This window comes from Phoxinus phoxinus (genome assembly GCF_949152265.1).
Source record: "Phoxinus phoxinus genome assembly, chromosome: 14".
NCBI classification, from domain to species: Eukaryota; Metazoa; Chordata; class Actinopteri; order Cypriniformes; family Leuciscidae; genus Phoxinus; species Phoxinus phoxinus.
In genome coordinates, this window is record NC_136889.1 from 29,219,064 (window position 1) to 29,240,930 (window position 21,867).

The 21,867-nt window shown below is 41.2% G+C and overlaps 1 protein-coding gene across 9 annotated transcripts in view; it reads right to left on the reverse strand.

Moving 5' to 3' along the window:
• Positions 1-5,063: 5,063 nt before the first annotated feature.
• meis1b (Meis homeobox 1 b) overlaps positions 5,064-21,867 on the reverse strand; it is a 256,446-nt gene continuing 239,642 nt past the window's right edge. For 5 of the 9 annotated variants that reach the window (XM_079635085.1, XM_079635088.1, XM_079635087.1 and 2 more), the window contains 3 exons: positions 10,809-10,867; positions 9,822-9,911; positions 5,064-5,885 (listed from right to left, as the gene is read on the reverse strand). In XM_079635085.1, coding sequence (XP_079491211.1) covers positions 5,602-5,885; positions 9,822-9,911; positions 10,809-10,867 — 433 coding nt within the window. In that variant the 3' untranslated portion in view covers positions 5,064-5,601. Of the gene's footprint in view, positions 5,886-9,228; positions 9,323-9,714; positions 9,912-10,808; positions 10,868-21,867 lie in introns of all 9 variants that reach the window. The other 4 variants (XR_013800192.1, XR_013800193.1, XM_079635090.1 and 1 more) reach the window with 2 other exon arrangements.

Consider the following 21,867-nt stretch of genomic DNA (forward strand, 5'->3'; position numbering starts at 1 on the left):
AATTCATCCTCATGTCTCTTCATGTGTTGCTATCAGTGGGAAAGCTACTATTGTTCGTCATGTGTTTGCTTCGTGGTTTACCAGCTCTCCCTGTGGAAGCTCAAACTCGACATTATTGCTTAATTTGCGTGCTTTATTTTTGGACTCAGTTTCTTTAAACCATCAAGTGCACTTTGAAGGGGGAAAACACAAGTCACTTGGTGTTTTTAAATATATTCTTCAAGTCCGTTCTGGCACAAACAATAAACAGGCTTTCCGTGCGTTCAGTCCTCATAAACTCTATTCCAAACATTAATTTTGCTTTTTTTTTTTGCATTCAAAATGTCTCTTTACGCACGTTACATTTTTTTCGTAATTGTGCCGAAATGTTGTTCATAATTTTTATACTGTTTGTTTTTACCAGGTTACACAAAACAGCTATTTTCTATTCTGTGTATCAAATATTTTCTTTCTTTAATTGTAGAGTACGAAGCTGTATAATAAGCGCTTATTGAATTGAACGGACAAGAAAGCAATCCTGCATCCTCTGACCCCCGAAAGCAGCCCGCTTTCATTGATCACCCCCTTATGAGATAATGCAATTACAAACATCAATAAGGAGCTGCGAGGGGAATCATTACGTGCTGACAGTGATAGATGATAGTGCAGAAAATAGCGCGTTTCTCTCCAACAATCCTGGAGCCCAGGGGCTTTCAGGGGTGGGCGAAGTCACCAAGGAAACAGATGACATCCAAAATGGCCCTGCAGTTTTGGACAGTCCATCTCTTTTCTCCAGACTTCTCTCTGTTATAGTCCACCAGCTGCCACATAACATTATTCTATGTGGTAACACGCTTGAGACGTCAGTGAAACAAAGTTGCAATTTCAAACGGACACATCAGACATCGCTTTCTCACAATTCTGTCTATTTATTGCTCTCGCAATTTTATATAAATCGACCTGACTGTTCATCTACTCAGGCTATTGTTTATTTGTTTGGGCTTTATGGTGTGATTGCCGAAATGTATATTTTAAATTGGTCGTCTGTGAGACCTTCAAAATAAACAATAAACTAAAAAGCATGATTTGATTCGGTTAGTTAAAAAGAAAGTGACATTATTTACTATATCGTAAAAATAATGTTAAAAAGCTACTTTACTTGAACAACGTGAAATGTTGCTTGGTCTTTACAACTCTTTCATTCTTGCATTGTATTGATTACAATTGCATTGCAAGTGCTTGTAATAAAATGATGATTTGTTTTAGGCTATAACCTCAGTGGTTTAAATAAATATATATTTATAAGTAGGCTATAAGTCGTAATTTTTATTATAGCTGTTATTATTATTTAAGCCTAATTTGCATTTGTATAATAATTAATACAGTGTGGGACAATGTTATTGTGCTTATGTTTTGTTTCTGAGGTATTTCTCACTAACATACAAAAAGTCGCACACACACACACACACACACACACACACACACACACACACACACACACACACACACACACACACACACACACACACACACACACACACACACACACACACACACACACACACACACGTTCATGTTTTCATGACTTATAATAGACATAATCATTTTTATACTGTACAAACTGTATATATTCTATCCCCTTACACTAAACCGACCCCTAAACTTACCCATCATTGAAAACTCTCTGCATTATTACATTTTCAAAAAAACATATAAGCTGTTTTCCTCATGTGGACCAACACATTTCCCCACAAGGACAAGGATTTCGTGGGGACAATTTGTCCCCATAATGTGGGGTTTACCAGTCCACCCCCACCACACACACACACACACACACACACACACACACACACACACACACACACACACACACACACACACACACACACACACACACACACACACACACACACACTTTCATGGAGCAGTGGACAAACATGACCAATGAATGGAGAGTGGACCACATTTGCATCTGCCACTGCCACTGGCCTGCGTGCTGCGAAGACACATGACCCTTTGTGAAAGTTTTGAAACTGAAGCAAAACTACTCGAGTACAGAGTACAGATGACAGAAACATGCAACAGCCCAGCCCATGCTGCTCTTTATGGGAGGCAGAAAGTCCTGTTTGGGCACCTCTGTGCTTATGGAACAAATTTCTTTCAGTCATTACTCACAGAGTTCAGTATGTGGTCAGAGCCAGATAAAAGCTTTCTTCTTTCTTCTTAAACAACAGATGGAAAAGGCGTCGTCTTTATATGTCTTTGACTGCGGGTAAATGAAGAAAATCAATAATCATGTTCATTTGCAAAGGTCACGAAACGCTCATTAGGAAACTTGCTTACCCAGTGAGTAAGTGAGAACAGAACAGAATTAACAGCAAACTGATCTTTATAAACTAATGTTCTGTATGTAGGCCATGATGTCTGATAGGTCTACTAAAAAATAATATATTTGATATAGCTACGGTTTAGCCTTAGCTGTGCGTTGGCAACTAGGCCTATAAAGTATAGCTATACGCTACGCTTATTATCCTACACGTATTAGCCTACTGTTAGCCTTCATATTTTAGACAACACATTAAAATAATTAATTCCAACAACAATAAAAAAAATGGATGCTCCAAAAAATATTAAATGACATAGACTACATAATGCTTATTAATATTCATGTTAAATATTGTACATTAATATTACTCAGTAGTAGCAATATGTTAACATAAACATATAGGCTAAAGTGTGACAAAAACTTAGCTCCTTTAATTTTACATAAAATTATCAAAAATGTTTTTATTTTATTTATTATTTAGTAATTTACTATTTCAGTCCATAATGAAATCCCTGGATAAACTTCAAGATATTAAATATGCCCCTGAAGGACAGTTTTCCAGATCCCCTAAAGATGGCAGTCAAACATGGGATTTATCTCCGCCCGCGTCTCCAGAGCACTGAATGGCGAATGGTTGAGGAATTCAAATCTGAGGAGCTGAAGCGGTGTCATTAAACCGTCGCCTGTGTTCCGCGTTGCTTGAGAGCAAAACATTCGGCAAAGAGAAGGTAATAAAAATACAATGGCGATAGAAAACTGAAAGACGGGTTTGAGAAAGGGAACTTATTGATTTATCATGGGAGTGTAGTTTAACCTGGCACCACCCAAGCTGTGTAAGTTTTTCAGAATTCCCACAAGAATAGGCTATAGCACATTTCCCTGACGTAGTCTCGTCGAATCCTTCGTAAACATACATTTCGATTAGTTGTGTCTGATTTAGAATTATTTAAGCGCTCGGTTTTAGCGGGTAGCTTGGAAACAGCCATCGCCTGGATAATGCCGTTTCAAGCGCTCTTGACGGAGCCATTGAGTGAGTGAAATAAGGCGTGAGGGGGAACTAATCTGCCCATTTAAGTGTTTGTGGCAATTTTATCTAAATGAATTTTAATGCTAAACGGGGTATAATTCTTCCTTTATCCGTCCCTCCACCTCATCTACCCCCGTTTGAGCCTAGGTTCTTCCAACGGGCCGCACATTTGTTGCACATTAGCAAACGTACGAAAGTTGATTATGCAGTATTTAAACAAACGTCGTCAATTTCATTCTGCTTGACGACGTGTGATATATGTTGCCTTTTCTTTAAAAAGTTGGACTCACCTTGTGCATTAGCGCCTCGGACCATGTTCACACTTTACATTAAAGTGTTCTTGTAACTTATGCGTTATTATAGCCTAATTAATTACAACAAAATGTGTAATTACATGCAACTCTTAAAATAATAACTTACTGTTAATTTGGGTTACTCAGAATATAATTACACTGTGGACACTGCAATGAAAGGTGTGACCCAAAGATTTTTAGGCCTAGCCTCATGTTCAGACCATGTTAATTTTTTTACATTACATCGTTCTTGTAACTCATGTGTTATTATAATTAATTACAACACAATTTGAAATGACATGCAACGCATAAAATAATATCTTGTTGTTCATTTGTGTTTCTCAGAACTTAATTACTCTGAAGTGTGACCCAAAGATTTTAGATGGGATAAGCCGGTAGGCCTAGCCTATAAAAGTCTCAAATTATGATCCCTGGCTGAACATTTAGGTGGCTTATAGAAACATAAAGTTTGATTCAAGCACCAACATAAGCTCTAGGTTTATGTCTCGCTCATAGCACAAATGTGAACATTTCAGTAATAGTTTGGGGAATTAGATCAAGAAGTTTAATTTGGGATTCCTTACTAAGGGTGGGAAAAGCAAAAGGTGGTTATCAAAATTAACAAGGAAAAAAAAACTGCCAATCAAATTAAAATGAACATTAATGAATAATAGAACCATTTTGAAAATCTTCAGTATTAAAGCTAATGGGGGTTATCTAGTGTTGAGGGAAACTACACTCTTATTTTGTAGCTGAAAGCAAAAAAAGGAAATTAAATTGCCCAACATTTTTAAAGGATTTGTAGTATTTGTGTGACAGCCAGACAAAACCTGAAGGTTATATACAGTGTCAAAAAATGAAACACTCCTAAAATCAAACCAGGCCAGGAATCCTCAAATATATGAAAATAGCTCATGTTCCCCTCTTTTTACACAAAATTTATTCATTTACAATGTATACATAAACTCTTCAAAATTCAAACAAGTGATAGCAACAAGTTAAACCAATATCCCAAAAAAACAGGTTTGCTTAATCAAAAGCATGAATCCCAAATCCCATTTATAACTTAAACTCTGAAAGTGTGATGGGTTGGCTTTAAACACACACACACACACACACACACACACACACACACACACACACACACACACACACACACACACACACACACACACACACACACACGCTTGTTCTTCACATTCAGCTTCTCACACATCCAGTAAAGGTAAGTGAAAATAATTTTCATTGGTTCCAAAGGTGACGGGGCCAGTTCCATTATTATGTATAAATTGGGAATGCAAAATGGAGGCCTCTTGAAAGGCAGGAGGATGTGGCTCAGACAGGTGGATTTCACTCAGTTTCTTCCTAAGGCCACGATGAGTCTTGGAAAATCCGCCCTCCCACAGGACAAAAAAAAAATTGGCCTGGCAAACATGTATTCAATGAATTATTGATTTATTCACATATATTTTTTTTTCTCGTTTAAACGCAAAGTGATTTATGGAGGAGGCCAAAAGTCTATGGAGATGGCACACACATAGTGTGGAAAGAAAAAAAGTTCACATCCTTTTAAAAAAAAAAAAAATCTATTAGAAACAGCATAATATGCAGAACAATACGATAGCATTTACAATACTTTTTTCCCAGTTCTTATGAAAGTCCAATGCAATTTTACAACAGTATACAGTATGTCCTCATCCCTCCCCGTTAGAGGCTGATATAGTAATAAATTCAATCTTTCTCTCTTGCTCTCTCTCTCTTTCTTTTTTGTGTCTAAGCAAAGGGCACCTCATTTTAAAGTGTCCCATAGTATACAGAAATCTGCTTCTTTCTTGGTCCGAATCTATAGCCAAGATGCAAGCTCCTCAGTCTCTGTAGCAAGTCAGTATGTAATCGGTGCTTTGCAAGCCCCAGAAAAACCAATCGCAGCTCCTCATCTGTCCATCACAGTCATTTAAAGAATCCGTTTTAGTAAATTACTGGGCATGGATGTCCATGAATTGTCCTCCCATGTTAGGGTCTCCTGGATTGAACATAGGGGGGCTAGAGGCTGACATGGGCATGGCAGGGTGTGGCGGTCCTCCGTGCATTAACATCGCTGGGTGGTGGGGGTGTCCAGGGATGTAGGAACGCATGGGGGGGCCGTGCCGCAACTGAGCAGGGTGGTGGGGCATCTGGGAGGCGCTGTAGCCTGGTTGCCCCATAGCCATACCCACTGGGCCACTGTGTGACAGGTAATCCCCTGGCATGCCTTGTAGTCCTAAGAGGGGGTTGGAGAGAGCAGAAGATCACAGTGATTATTGATGATGCATTTGTAATAGTCAGACATAACGGTATCTATATTATGTTTGGGAGGTCATCAAGCCGGCAGTTTTCTTTCACAAGAAATATCTGACTCATGTGGTTGTAAGAGAAGCCTTCGAGGGAGGACTGTCCTCTGTAATGAATGAGAAGAGACTAGAAGAGGAATCTGTGTATTGGGAGAGGGTGGCTCTCTAGGGACCAACTCACTGGCCTGAACACAGCACTTTGCTGCTGCATGCACCAGGGATCTGTACTCGGTGCCGTATCCATCAGGTCTGGAATCTGCCACGGTCATACCCGACTAGTCAACTGGAAGGTTGTCCTTCACTAAGGTCAACCAGAAATCTGTTGTTAGGCTTAATTTGCTGATTTTATATTAATCTCAGAGAACAACGCTATGATGAAATCTATATGAGTGGCTCTCCACTGAACAACAGTGACAATGATGTGCCTATATTACAGGCATTGACCTTGTTTTAATTTGAGGGCAATTACCAATAATTTTACTGTATCTTAAAATTTTCATTACATGTTGGTTGTATTATTGAAATAATACAAATGTAAAGTCTAACACTAAATGGCACATAGGTGGAAATGAACTGCCGTTTGTCCTAAGCACGGGCCAAGTCTTTATGCCAGAGGAAGCCACAACAATGACAAATGAGGTAAAATAAGCCATGCCTTTATTCTACGTTCTCCCCTCACTTATCTCACTTTAAACACAATGAGCAAAGGTCTGTGGCTCGCTCTGAGAGCCCCTCAGAGAAACGGCACCATTGTGCTTAAATTAGAGACGAAAGGTGAAAATTTACAAAGGCCGTCACTTGAGAGGCCTCACCTGGGTGCGTGCACGTGCCACGAGCAGAAAGGCCACTAACCCTGTGACAGCGGCAATACAAAGCAACAAATCAACCTCAACCCTTTTGTTATTATTCTGATTATAGGTATTTAGGTTTCAGCTTTAGAATGACATATATAATGGTTGGTGTTTTGCACTAGCATGTGGAGTGGTAATCTGTATGCCCCTGCAGTTATTTACTACTAAAGGCCTGACCCAAGCTTTTGAGGGGTCATCAGCTGTATTTGATTTCAATCCTTGTACACGTTGTTTAGTGAGGAAGGAAAACATCCACTCTATCAGAAAAGCAATACTCGGACGTGAAAAGGGCACACGTTGCAAATGTGGTTTTTCACTTAATAAGTCAATCAATACATTGAGTTCCTTGCCTGTCTATTTTCAGAGGTACCATGGGACCAAATCAACAGGGGATGTTTGACATAGACAATACAGGAGCTAAATCCCTGAAGACCCTTTCCCCCCTAAAAGTAAAAGTTCAGAGCAGAAAAATGGGTACCTTGACCCAGCAAAAGGTTAACAAACTTCTGCTTAATGAATGGGAGGAATGAAATTTCAGACAAAGGAGTCTCCAGCAGAGCTTCCAGCTCACCAAAGCATACCAGCTTTGGACGGGGAGGGCAACATTTTTGTCCATATGCCCATAATTAATGCTCTCTGCGTTCACTATTGTCTTGAAATTAAAATGAAATTTTTTGTGGCCACCCTTGGCTAATTTTGTTGAAGAAACACAAAGAATGGTACAGGGGGAAATGGTCATAAAACAGTCGTTCCCTCGTTTATCAAAGGCTCACCCTCTTCTGCTTGAGTAGCCAGGCTTTATCCACGCTGACAGGTGTATTGTTTCGGAGAGCTATAAGCTCTATAATCATCATGGGCAGAAAGCATAACGCTTTGCTAAGTAGGTTTAATTGGCTTTGGTTTTAAGTAATGTTGCAGTGTGACTGCTTGGAACACCTTAATTTCAGGTCTTTGGACTTCCCAGCAAATAACTGCTTAATCTCGCCTTGAGGAGAATTCCTCAACTAATGAAAATTGCTTATAAAATATAATGAAGCCTTGGTCTCTTAATCAAATAAGATAACGTTTTTTGTAATAACCTATTAATTTAATTGGTCGCGAAGTATAAACCACATCACTTACATTTAATTGACCTAGAAACTATAGTAACAATATTTAAATTAGACAAGCTAGGAATTTTCAGTGATGAAGCAATAAAGACCAGGCATTCTTCACCATGGCGACATATTTCTGTCACACTCTGCCTCCTTTCTTTCCTCATTTCCCCCTCTCGCTCGCTCTCTTTTTCCCCCTCAACCCATCTCATCTAAGATTCCACACGCGGCCCAATTACAGAATTCGGCAAGCAAATTGAGGCTGTTTAAAGCAGGTTTCTCACATGTCTTCTGGGAACTACGGCAGCTGCTGTAAGCAGCCATTTGGACACCGGGAAACACTCTCAGTGTTTAGATATGCACACAAAGCGTAGACGTGACGTTTAAAGCACAGAGCTTGTGTTATCAGCCCATGTCTCTCGGTTAAAGACAGTCAAGTAGAGAGTATCTTTGACAACAGAGGCATTCTGTGCTTGGCTGCATTAATTATCGCTATTTTTGTATACTGAATAAGTCAAATCCATTTGTCACACCGCTTGTGATGGCATATTTAATTTGGATATAGTCAATTAGGCTGGACTAAGCTGTGTACCCTGCTGTGCACACCTCCATTTTGCACTCCTTCATCTCCCCTGCCTTTGCCATTAGTAATCCTATTAGGAAAGACAGACAAGAAAATAGTGGACCAAGTCAGGGTCGATAGAAGCAGCTCCACCTAAAACATTCCAGGCAAGACTGACATAATTTCCAAATGTGTGGCTATGTATTTGTCTGTGGGGTGAGAGAGTGATTCTTTGTGCGTTGCCTCGCAGGTTGGTGTATAAATGTAACTCATGCATCAACTGTAGGGAGACAGATTTATGACACTTTGGGGACATGCACTTTTCTCTCCTTGCACTGCTGCAGACTGCTTACATTTTGCCAATCAGTCTGTTGCTATGGTAACACACCCCTCCCTTTCTCCGACCAAAACCCCAATCTCAATCCCCCCACCCTCCATTCGCCTCTTTCCCCACACAGCTATTCCTCCTCTCTCCTCTTTCTCTCGCCCACACTCATTTCCCCTTTCTATATGACTCTATGCACAGTTTAGTAACATGGCCAAAAAATGTCATAACTAAGAAAATATGACAAAGATCACACACAAGCACACAAACTCCTGATTGAAGCTAGTCACCCACAAGAACAAGAAATATTAGTATTGTAAGCAGGAAAAAGCAGCGTGTTGTCTCGAGGAAAAGAGACATTTCTCTCCCATTTCGTAAAAGCAAATCAAATGAATTGCTGAAAACATTGTGGATGCTTGGTGACCCTGATTTTGTACTTACTTCCCCCATTGCTTTGCGATTGGTTAACTAGAAGGTTACATGTAGTGCCACTGTCCCTCCATGCCCATATTCATGCCCATCCCACTCATAGGCCCTAGAAGGAGAGAAAACAATCGAAGAAGAAGATGCCGAAAGATGAGAAAATAAACAGACAACAGCTCAGAGACAGGAGGTCAAGAAACAAAAGCACAATCCCCGTTTATTAAAAGAAAAGAGAAGAACACCATATAGTACAAATAAATAAAAAATATATACAAGTAAATAATGCATTCAAAGGTTGGAAGGAAGCCTGGCTTTGGACAAATCCAGCAGTTTAACGGGTGAGGTGGCAGGGAATGAGTGGTTAGCAACAGTGACCAGTTGCACAGGGTGGAACAGACTTAGATTCAGAGAGGAGAGCAAATTATGTGAAGATGGTTATTAGAAAGCAAAATTCTAAGAAAGGAAACATGAAGGGACAAAGGGGTATAATGCATTGGACCACACCTGTGCTAGCCAAGGGTCTCAGAGTCAGTCTGAGAAGGAGGTAGTGATGGGGGGCTTGTGGGAAGGTGGGAGATGTCAGAGGAGAAGACGACACGCCAAGGTCTTACCAGGTGGTCTGATTCCCATGTGCTGCTGGCCGTCCATCACGAAGCCTCCCATGGGTTGACCATCTGGGTTGTAGGGAGCTCCTTGACTTACTGCAGGAGGGTATGGTGAGGGAATGTGGGGGAAATGAACAGTGGTCAATTAGTGCTTTTAATTAAGTTTCAGTCACAGGAGAAACATCATCTGTTAGCCCACATGCAGACTGAGGCATTTCGCACAGTTTCTTTGGGTTTTGTGAGAGATAAAACACTTGACAGAACATGCTCAATGAAGCTTAAGTACAAGGATCAAATAACTAAGCATATATCCAATAGATGCAGAACACATTTTTAGACAGCACTTTAGTGAAACTGCTCAATAATAAATATAAGGAAAACCAAAGTGACATATTTTTCCCTACACAACCTAATTGAGATGTACTTACCATGAGTTCACGCTATTGAAAGTGTGTGTGCTAGGGGGTTATTTGGTCAAAAACAACAGCTCAACCCCAATGAATGCCTTTGAACTTTACTGAGTCCCTAATGCAACCCTGCCCCCTGAACCCTATTACAGGTAATAAACTTTACAGCAGTCCACAACAAGCCATGCACCAGGGGCACTGTTCACTAACAGGAAGAACTGAACTAGGAGGCAAACACAGCCAATACAGAATAAAAAATACTGATGAATATCCTCTTTACATGGCCGAACTGCTCTCCACTTAACTTTTGGAGGATAATGAGTTGGATGAGGAGGAAACAGTTGTAGTTACTGTTTCAAGACTTTAATCCATCGTATGTGTTTGCTCGCTTCTCTTTGTCACTGGGTTATATAGCGCCCAAGTCAGCATGATTAGTGCTTTGGGTTAATTGGATGGATTTTAGTGGTCAATCATTGTTGACATCCAGGCTGGGCTAAGTATTTACCGGCAGGTGGGCCTCCGGGTGCATGGCTTGCAGGGGGCTTTCGCCTGCGGGACTTGAATACAGAAACTATGGGGGACTTGCCTGCTCGGTTGGACTGGTCGATCATGGGCTGCACTATTCTTCTTCTTGCGTTAATGAACCTGTAAAAAACAAGATAATGCAACATATGATGGAAAAGTGACTGGAGTTTTTGCTGTCTTTTTATGTAAACACAGTCATGTCCATGCCTGCTGCTGTCCAGATCAGCCCAGATAACTAATCAGAGGGGTAATTGGGGGATTTTTCTCTCTAATCCTCTAGTGCTCCAGTGGGAGTGTCAGAGAGTTGTTCCATAACACAGAAATGTTCACAAAGCTTATGACTTGTACAAACGTGCGCTGGCTTAATATATATTGCCTACTAAGCGAAGTGCACAAAAGCACTTTGAAGACAGTGGTGTTTTTATCCATCTATGCAGTTCAAGAGACTCCTTTTCCTTTTTTTCAATCAACTTTATTTTAAACCACTGAGCAATTCAAATCCTGATGCCAGATGTAACGCAGTTGATATTCACCACAGGAATTAACGTGTTTAGGAAATGTTTACTAACAGAAAAAGTGTTGCATTGTCAAAGAACCCTAGTACAAGCCATGTTTTCTTTTCCCTTGTGTCTCCCTAGAGGGAGAATAATGAAACTGTGGGTTCAATGAGGAGTTGTTGTTTTTTACTTTGCTGAAAAAAGCAGGCTGCTCTGCATTTCTGCATATTGTGCATAACATTTGTGACAAAAACATATCTGGCCCCTATAGCTTCTGACCCACAACCTCCTTGCACCATACATCAAGAGTGCTCTGGCCTTGTTGTGCCTAAATCCCCTCTAGTGACCCCGTGACCCTGGTCACCTCCAGGAGACTAAGCTCAGGGGTTCCAACTTGATTTATGTCCTCCTGCTGTTACCACAGTTGGACACTTCCATTTCATCCTTTGAGGGGGGAATTAGTAGACTTTTAAGGAAACAATAGCTCCACTCCTCTTTTCAGGCTGAGAAAAGCAAGGGAGGAGAGCTTGGGGTGGAGGGAGAGAGCGAGAGAAAGAGAGAAAGGGAGAAATAAAGAGACAGAGCAGAACTAACGGACAAAGAAATGTTCACGTAGGCATCTGCTAAGCTTCTTGCTTCTTAATTATAAAATGGATCATTCCAACTTATTTTAACCCAGAATCGCTTACAGTTTAAGTAATGAACTATATTATTCTGCTTTTCTTTTCTTTTTTTTATTTATGTTATTCAATTTTAATTTTTGGTTAAGGTGACTATTAGGTACCCTTCATGTTTACCCATGGTAATATTACTGTATGCAGGGAATGGCCTCTTGTGCTGTAACGCTTGTTTTTTATTCCTAAAAATTTATTTGATCAGAAAACACAACTTTCTCAAATATTTATCACCAATATCACTCTACGGCATCACCTTAAAGACTGAAAAAAAAAAAAAAAAAAGATTGGGGAGGAATGTACTGACATGGCAGTGCACCATCAAATGAGAGAATGTCTGGAGTTTTATCACCAGCAGTGGGCTGGAGAGCAGGGGGAGTCTCAGACTAGGCATTCCTTTTACTGCCTTCATCTCAGGCTGGGGTCAGGGAGGGGGGGGGGGGGGTACTGTTGTCTATCTGCTGACCTCTGCCGTTTGGATTTTCCTCACTCGCTCTCCCCTCTGCCTTTTTTCCACTCGCTTTCTTTCAAAATGTGGAAATGGCTGTTCTTTCTTTTTCTTTTTTTAAGGTATCTTAAGCTTCCTCTCTCGTTCCTCCTTATATCTAAGGCCAGATGCGCCAAAAGCTGGAACAAAGGACAAGTGCTACACAATACCAGGCAGGGGGATGGAGAGGTGGTGGGGGTGAGGGTGGGGGTGTAGGAGTGTGAGGAAAAAGAGAAAGAATGGTCATGCTCTGTTCTGTGAGCCAGGCGGACGCCCTGGCGCTGACGGTTAAGAAGGCAATCAAAAGGAGCAGAGAGCCATACGGGCCAGGCTAAAGCTGGAGCCTCCATTAGGAGTAAAAGTTCACCTTTGCGCGACCTCTCCGCGCTATAGGACTGCGTTTATGGCCTGTTCAGTTTCTACTTCCCATAGGCACACAATGAAGCCAACTATTCAGTCTAGCTCGGGACAATGGGGGGCTATTTTAAAGCAAAACGCCACTAGTGGCACCTCCAAAGAAGGATAAAAAGAGGAGGGTTAAAAATACAGAGCTTCACTAAAAGGACAAGAAAAAAAAAGATTGAAATGAGAGTGTTTATAAGCCAAATGAACCTTGATAGAGGGCAGTTTGGTTCTTCTCATTCTGTTTGTGTGTGTGTGTGTGTGTTTCGTAATGTGTTGGAGCACTATTGCTCATTCCAGACTTCACTGACAGTCGATCTGATCTCTGTCGGGTCTGCCAGGGCCTCCGCTAATATCCCACTCTCATTACAAACGCACAGGTGTAGCACGAACGGCACGTGAAATGGCCAATTAAAAGCAAGAAATTGTCTTTTTCATCAGCTGCCTTTGTTGCGTGACCAATTAGGGAATAATTTAATAAGTGTTGCTGGAAAGATCCGGATTGAAGATACAAAAGGTTATATTTCAGTATGTCTATCTAAATGCATATGAAGTGTGTCATTTTTCTCAGAAATGCCCCCTTCGTCTGCTCGTTCCTTTTCTCTCAGATGTAAACTGTTTGAGGGGGCGCATGCATGACTACGGAGGACCGAATTCACTCATGAAATCACATTTCAACACACTCAGCTACATTTACATGTATATTAAAAACCCACAAACAGGCATATCAGTAATACCGATGGAATAGAATGATCTGATGATTCGGATCTGCATCTGTGGCTCTACAGGAATCTTCAGGAAAAATATGCATTAAAAGAAAATACATAAAATATGTTATGGTTTTAGGATAATTATAAGTTAAAATGAAGTAAGAGTGCATCATCAATTTAGCTAGTGTGCTAACTCTGTTTTTGGGAGTAACTAGCTATAAATATAGCTACAAACTACATTGTCAGTAGTGTGACAGAAGCTCAGCTGTTTTTAAAACATTGTAGCTTTTCCAGTTACAAGTCATTTCGTGACATAACAATACATTGTTTTTTTGTCGCATTGTATTGCGCACACACATCAAACTAAGTAATATGTATACATAATGTTATATTCATTGATTTGTTCAAAAAAAAAAAAAAAAAAAGGATTTGAGACCCTGCTTGAAATTTTAGGTCTTCTTTTTTTTTAAAGTATTTAAAAGAAAAATAATTAAAGGGGAACAAATTTCAAATGAATGTGCTTTGTAGCTTTATAGCTATACATTTATCTGTTCAAGTTTAATGCTGTCACCCTAACGGAGATGTTTGTTCGTTCAAAAAATATACTAATTCAATTATAATTATACATTAAATAATCAAATAGCATTTATTATATTTCTCCTTTAACAATGTAGTTATAGTTGTTAGCTTCTAATGTAATGAGCTACTTTTTTCAAAATGATAGCTCAACTGCGTAACAATTTCAAATAATGTTTAACTTGTACATTGGCAAACTACATTTTTGAAGTAGCTGCTTTAATTCAACTAGCTAATCAAGCAATAAGGCCCCTCTGGTGAAACCAACTTTATTATCAGCGTCTGCTCCAGAGATCCATTTACTTAAGTAATTAGTCATTCACATGTTGGCATGCCTCAAGGCAATTTTTATAAATACGAGCATCACATCTCGACCTAAAAGTCATAAAAGTCCACCTCGGCTCCTCCTCTCTCCGAGTCAATCTGGGGTCAGTCGCTATGGCCTGCCAGTGTTTAAATAAACTAGTCCAGCTGTTTGCTGCACAAATTCCATTTACACTCTTCCTCCCCCCACCCCAATCCACCCGCCCTCGCTCACACACACACATACATACATTTACACACTCCTTTTAATCAGTGCACTGCAAGCCAGGCCTGGAGGAGTGGTGTTAACCTGTTCCATTCCTGGAGACAGGCTAGAGGCAATGGGGCATACATAAAGGACCAACTTCCAACACCCGTTTGCATCTCTCACCTCAGACAATTCCATTCAGCCACATCACACCCCTCTTCCTCCCCTCGCACTGCATGTTTCTGCCTTTCTCACTTCTCATCATGTTCTTAATAACACGGGTCTCCCCCTCGACCCCTCCTCTGCTTCTTAGACTGCCCTGGTTGGTGGAATCCCATAAGAAGAACCCACTCTGCTGGGTCTGTCGAAGTAGAGGCCATGTACACACTATTGCTAAAGATGGATGCCAGTCTTTCTTCAGAGTGCTTATGCAAACGACTTGTTAATGCAGTGACATCATTCTCTTTTAGACACTGACAGCTCATTTGAGGTGTGGTGCTAGAAAATCACAGAAACATAGGCATGTGTCTGGACTTATTTGCACATTTTGCTTTAGCTGCTTACACCAGCTAATACCAAACCTGTTGGCTTCCAGGTTTCTTGCATACAACTGTGAGATTCGCCATAGTTATCATCAAGTCGGCCACTGGAATTTCTAGAGTGACTCCGGTATTCCGTACACATACAGAACAATATTTTGGGGGATTTTAATGTATCGTCACTCCCAAAACGTTGTAGTGTGTGTACGTGGCTAGCAATTGCTTGCTACTAATTTCCACAGACATTACCGGGATTACCTGGCCCACTCTAGCAGAGAAAAACAGCCTGCTCAAAAAAAACAGAGAAGATGTAAAGGAGGCACTCAAGTAGGGGCTAGTCTAATCCCTGCTGCATCAGCCCCCCTCCAACAGAGGCTGGCTATTACTTCAGCAAACTCACCCCCACAAGCTCCTCTCACCAAACAAAGTCGAAACCTTTCCATTAACAGAGCTGTGAAGTCCCCTCTAAAGCCGCTTTTAAAGAGTGGGGCCGCCGCCTGGGGGCTGAGGAACACACTTTATAAACACATAGTCGGTCTGTGAGAAAGAGCGAGGGCTGCAGCAGTGACCGCTACGACTTGCTCGAGAGAACAATTCAGCCAGGAACATGCATGAAGACTTCAGGCCAGAAAACCTCCAGCTTGAGGCAAGAGGAGACCATTGCTGTGATCAACCTCTGTTGCGGCATTCAAACGACCGCTGAAAAACAAAGCGGAGCGCAACTGCTGCGAGGTGCTGGATATGCTTCAGAGACGGTTCCCCACTCCTCTGGAGTCGGGGACTATGAGGTCATTCTTGGCATGCCTGCTCTCCTCTGATTCTCCACCCAGTCCAGAGAGAGCAAGAGAAAGAGAGCAATAATACATCAGTGAGGGAGGGCACCATCACATGCCCACTTCACAAACACAACATTGGAACGCTCTCCATTCCATGTTGTCGTCTATCTCTGAAGGCTCTTCATGCAGCCTGATGCCTCAGGCAAGCGCTAGGGCCGGAGAGTACTCCCTCTCTGTCTGGGCAAACATGCAAACAAACAACCGCACAGTGTTGGGACGTCAACTGCAGCCCTGTGTGTGGCAGCACATGGCACATAAGAGAGGAAATGACATCACGGCGGCAGGTTTAATAGGTCCTCCGCCTAGCTGTCACTGTGGTGGTCTCTGCCGGGTGCTGTAGAGCTCATGCTGGCACCGCCAGTTCTATTGACACACGTACAAGACCTTACACATAAGATCTGACTGGCCTTACTAACCACGCACTAACCAACTCAGTAAAACACTATTTTTACTTTAATAACTGATGAATGTTAGGTATGATAATTTGAATAACCAGTAGAGGCCATATACATGAAAGAATTAAGATTTGTGATCTGACCAGTTTAGTCACTTTTTTGCTTCAACTTGCCTTACAAAAACATACAGTGCGTACAGCGCCATGTTAGTATCAGATCAAGTATTCTGATATATACAGTACCATGGAACTGTTTGATTTATGCATCATTATATTTTATATGAAATGTAAGGTGTTGCAAAGAATAGGTTAACAATGTAAGATGTTAAAAAATAGAAAGCACGTGACAAAATGACAAAATGCATATGTTTGTCGACCAATGACAGACAGGAGTTTTCACGGAACTCATATAAAAAAACATTATTTTAATTTCATTTGGTGAAGCTAATTGTGCAGAAATTTTAAAGACATTATGGTTTGGACAATATTTGTACTTTTTTTATACATTATACATTGCCTATAGAATAAATATATGAGGTGTTACTTGCTCTAGTGTGCTTATTTTTGTGGTTGTTGTTGGAAGGGTGAAGTTCAGCATGACCTTGCAATCACTGTAATGCTAAAAGCTCATTAGCTAATCAGTGGTCGGCTCGCTAATCAGCGGTCCAATCTGTTCCTAGATTTATAAACATAACCAATATGCTCTAGTGCCAATCCACCCTCCGTCTGTCATGTTCACATTCCCCCACAAAAGAGAGGATAAAAAAGTAGAGAAAAGAAAAAAAATTTAGGCATTGCCTGGGGCCTGTTGTGATGTAAGACAGAGGGAGAGAAAGAGGGGGGTGCACCCTTGTATGGTTCACAGACTCTGTACGAATGCATGCATACACACACGCACATATCCTACGACAACTTACTGCCAAAGAGGCATCCATGCACATATATCTCCACATATAGAGACACATTCTCTCCGAGACAAAGAAACTACTTTAACTCCGCTGGTCTCGTTTACACACACACACACACACACACACACACACACACACACACACACATTACTAAAGACTTCACATGACTAAACGCACACACATGCACGCACACAGAGAGAGAGAGAGAGAGAGAGAGAGAGAGACAGAGAGAGAGAGAGAGAGAGAGAGAGAGAGAGAGAGAGAGAGAGAGAGAGAGAGAGAGAGAGAGAGAGAACCACTCCAACTTGTCTGCTGTTGACACAACACAGAGATCAGGTCTGAGCAAGTGCTGAAATTCCAGTATGGCAGAATTGTTAGCAAACACTTGAGAACAGACTGAGCCCAACTGTGCAGCAAGGCAAACAATCCCTATATCCATCCAGCTTCATGGAGCTGAGCTCTTCACTATGTTTCCATCTTTGCCTGATGTAGCAGGGGGATTTTGAGGGTGTAGGTTGGGCCACATGCCTGCGTCTCGCTGGTGTAAATATGTCTTTTGTTTGGCGGTTTGACCCCAGGGTGTGTTGGTATTTTGTTGAAAGGCCACGGATATTCACGCTAAAGCACCTTGACAGGAAGACTGTGTGAAGGCCGCTCCGGGACATGGGCTATGGCTCATCTCACCCAGACCTACTCGCGTCCTATGGGCCGCTGTTGCATGTGCACACACACATACACGCATATACATATGCATATATGCACAGTGACACCACAGAAATACATGCACTTTCAGAATAAGCAAATAATTGTGCATGTACACTACATTCAGAATTACAGATCTAGCAAGCGCTTACACACATAAAGTCTAAAACTAGAACTCAGAGAAACATTTTATCGCTCAGATGGCTCAGCAGAATTAATTACGTCGATAGTTATGTAACGTATGTACTAGTTATGTTTTATAAGAATCAATTTGTCTTCAAAATTTCTTTGGAAGACATACAAATATAAACAAATGAGGAACAACTGAAAGGAAGGAACAGCCCAGACCCACAACCTCGAGAGGTTTAAGTTTTCCGTTTCATGCAAGTATGTACATATTCTCAGATGTTTCTCCAGAAATTCCTTTTGGAAAATGAAGTAAATCGTTGACATATAGAAGGAGGCTATAGAATTAATGTGCAAGTATAGCTTAGATGATTGGATGAGAAATGTTTAGGTGAAAATACTGATTTGAAGGCAAACTTTTACTTTGGAGAATCTTAGCATAGATGTGGAGATCTACTGTACTAAAATCTTTGTTCCCAAACAAGACTCTGTTTGCTTTCCTTTTAAATCGCATTGTCGTCTAGGAGATACCACATAGATTTTGCTTCTGTATTGGTAAAAACATTGTGTATCACCTCTCGAAGAAACCTACTGGGTCAGGGGTCACATTTTCCCCTAAGCTATAAGAACACTGCCAAATACTGCACACGAAATGCACATAGAGCAATCATCCAGAGCTTTTCTTGAACAAGTTTCAACTTCTCTTGACATGGGCGGGCTTGGCTGTCAAAGAAGTGAAGCATGCCAGTCATCCAGTTCTCTCTCTCACTCCTTTTTTCTCTCAGGCGCAGAAACCTGATCCAGGGTGTGTGGACGCTGTTTCTCTAAAGTAGCCCCGCCACACTTCACTCCATGCTTTTAAGACTTTCATAAAAGCCGCCTTATTGACAAAACAATCCATCCCTAAGGTTTAAACAGCATCTTTAAAGGGATTATTAAATTCCGTCAGGAAGGGAAGAACGGGCAACATGTGAAACCCGATGACCCGCCCATTGATTTCACATCACGGATCTTTATGGAGTGTTCTGAGAATGCTTCCTCTTATCGTCAAAGGCTAAAAGTTTTTTTTTTCTCTCTTCATCTTTGCTTATTCTTAATCTTCCATCGAAGTTTTACATTTGGATGTTGAACGACTGACTGTACCTCCACATCATTATGCGGTTGTACATAATCCCTATCAAAGCTCTGACATCAACCCTCCAAAAATAGATCCCACACCGTCTATCCACATCCCCTCTTTGATTCGCTCTCTGTGTCTTAGGCTGTCTCTGTGTGCTCATGCGTGTCCACTGGCACGCATGCGTCTCTGCTCATGTGTGCGTAAGAGTGTCCATAAGGGTGTGACTAAGTGTACATCTACTGCGTATTGTCCAGATTTGAGGAATAGTTTTCAAACACTCTCAATTCATGCCGAATAAACACACACGCACGTGGGTCGATTGTTAATAGGTGGACCCAGATTTGCAGCGGTCCCTCACGTTATGTTATCGCCAATAATTCATGAGTGATCAGCACCCCGCATGGCCTTTAGCATTTTTTATTTAATCTTGAGCCTGCGGATTCTCTAAGTCTTCATCAATAATGGACACATACATGTGTGTTAACAAGTCTATGAGAGCAGGGCTTAAGGAAGCTGTCATTTTCGGTTGATCTCTTGTTTAGCTCAATCTGTTTTGTTTATTTGGTGTCACGTTTCCTCATGTTCACCCTTGAGTCCAATAATCAAAAAAAAAAATGTTTTGCTCTGAGATATAGCTGAATGATATGGACTTCCATCGTAATTGAATAGAGAGGCATGCTACAATCTAATTATGCAAATATTGCACGAATACTGTATGTTGGGACTAAGCTATGTTGGCCCTGTGCTTTGACTAGTCTGATAAATAGAATCACAGCTAGGGAAATTGCCTGTAAAAATCAGCAGGTCAGGAGGTAACATCACCAGGGGTTGCCATGGAGACACCCAATGGTGAGCTTCCTACTAAGCACAACCACAGGCCTATGAAATGACAGATCCTACTCTCTAACCCCAAATGTGCTGAGCCTCTCTCTCTTTCTCTCTGTTTCCATACACACTTTCCATGTCATCTGCGCCCTTCTACACATACCCAAACACACATCAACATTGATGCACACAATCTGGGAGAGGGCAGCAAGATCTCAGCATGCAGGGTTTAGCGGCTAATGCTGCTTAAATCGACCACCTCTGGTTCATCGCTTAGACAAGTGCTCTTTCTCCCGCATCCACACCAACACAGGCAGTATGACAAATCTTCCAACAAACACCAAATCCTGCTACAAAATGAGTCAGCCCAGCAGCCGGAGTGCTGGTGCAGGACAGGACGGTGTGTGTGAAGTAATTGCCTGTGTTCTCTCTGCTAACTAATATGGCTGAAAGAATTGATCTCCCATGGGTTGTTGTGAGGTCACAGAAATTGATAACCCCAACACGATTCCCTGTGTCCGCCAGCCTGCGTCCCACTGATAGGCCACTTTTGTAAATTAATCCTCATTCTTAGTCTTGTCTCCAAGGTACCAAACTGAACAATGGTAAGGATTATGATTATGTCAGAAATTACATTTTGCGTAATGGGCTTTAATACATCTCCCATCTCTCTAGCTCTCATAACATCTGGTGTACATAGCAAGATATTGTGTGTTAATAAGCTTGAGAAGCCTGATGGAATAACATTACGTAATCAGGATACAAAAGTGTAATGTATTACAGTTGAATTGAATATGCTTAGCAATACATTTTATAAAAAAAACAAGTGCTAGCAGAATTTACATCTTTAAATAAAAATGTATAGTGCTACCAACAATTAATACAATACAAACTTTCAGATTTGCATTCCATAGCACCTAGCACAAGTTCATAAGAAGCCAGTTTCCACAATAAATGCAACTATCCCATGTAAATGACATGACAAGTGAAACATAAGTTCAAACCATGTTTACAGTTGCCAACTCTCAGCAATGACTTTTTAACCAAAAGTAGTTTGATGGTATGATATTGTATGATTATGCTACTGATTGTCTTTGTGAGGTAATTATTTTGTGATTAGTAATTTGTTTCAGAATGTATTTTTAAAGTAAAGAAACCCATCAAATGTTCTGAGCGCCTACATCAAGGCCGGTTTATTCAGCAAAATGGATTACGGCATGTAATCAGATCCTTAGCAATATCAATCTCTGACACTCAGAGAACAAGAGCGGAGAGAGTTTGCGAACAGAATTTCATGTGAGGGCCTGGCGAGGTTGTTAAGAAGAAATATGTGGCTAAGGTTGTTCTTTGTGTTCTTGCATCAAAACGTTCCCTCCTATGCTCAGTTTCACCTCTCCACTCCCTATCTCAGGCCCTTCATTAGACATGGCTAATAACAATAAGTACTGTATGCACTGATAGCCATCTCTGATAACAAACGCACCCGTGCAAAAGGTTCTGTCGACCTTTACAGGACTTTTGACTTGGGAACGGCGAAAATACTAGCATGTTCGGCAGAGACAACGAGTCCCATGTCACGGTGATTGCGGGGCAGACGGGTTTCGAGAGGGAGTTGAGAGAGGCGCAAGAGTAGCTGCTCTCACAGGGGTTCATATTTGAATGAGAGAACAAACAAGAAAAAAAGAAAAATGTTGGAAAAATCCTGGCGGCAATATCCCTTTGGGTGAATTGATTTGCAGGGAGATGAGGCGATAAGTGGAAGACTGATGGGAGGGGCGAGTAAAAGCGGGGGGAGGGGAGTGTATTAATTCAA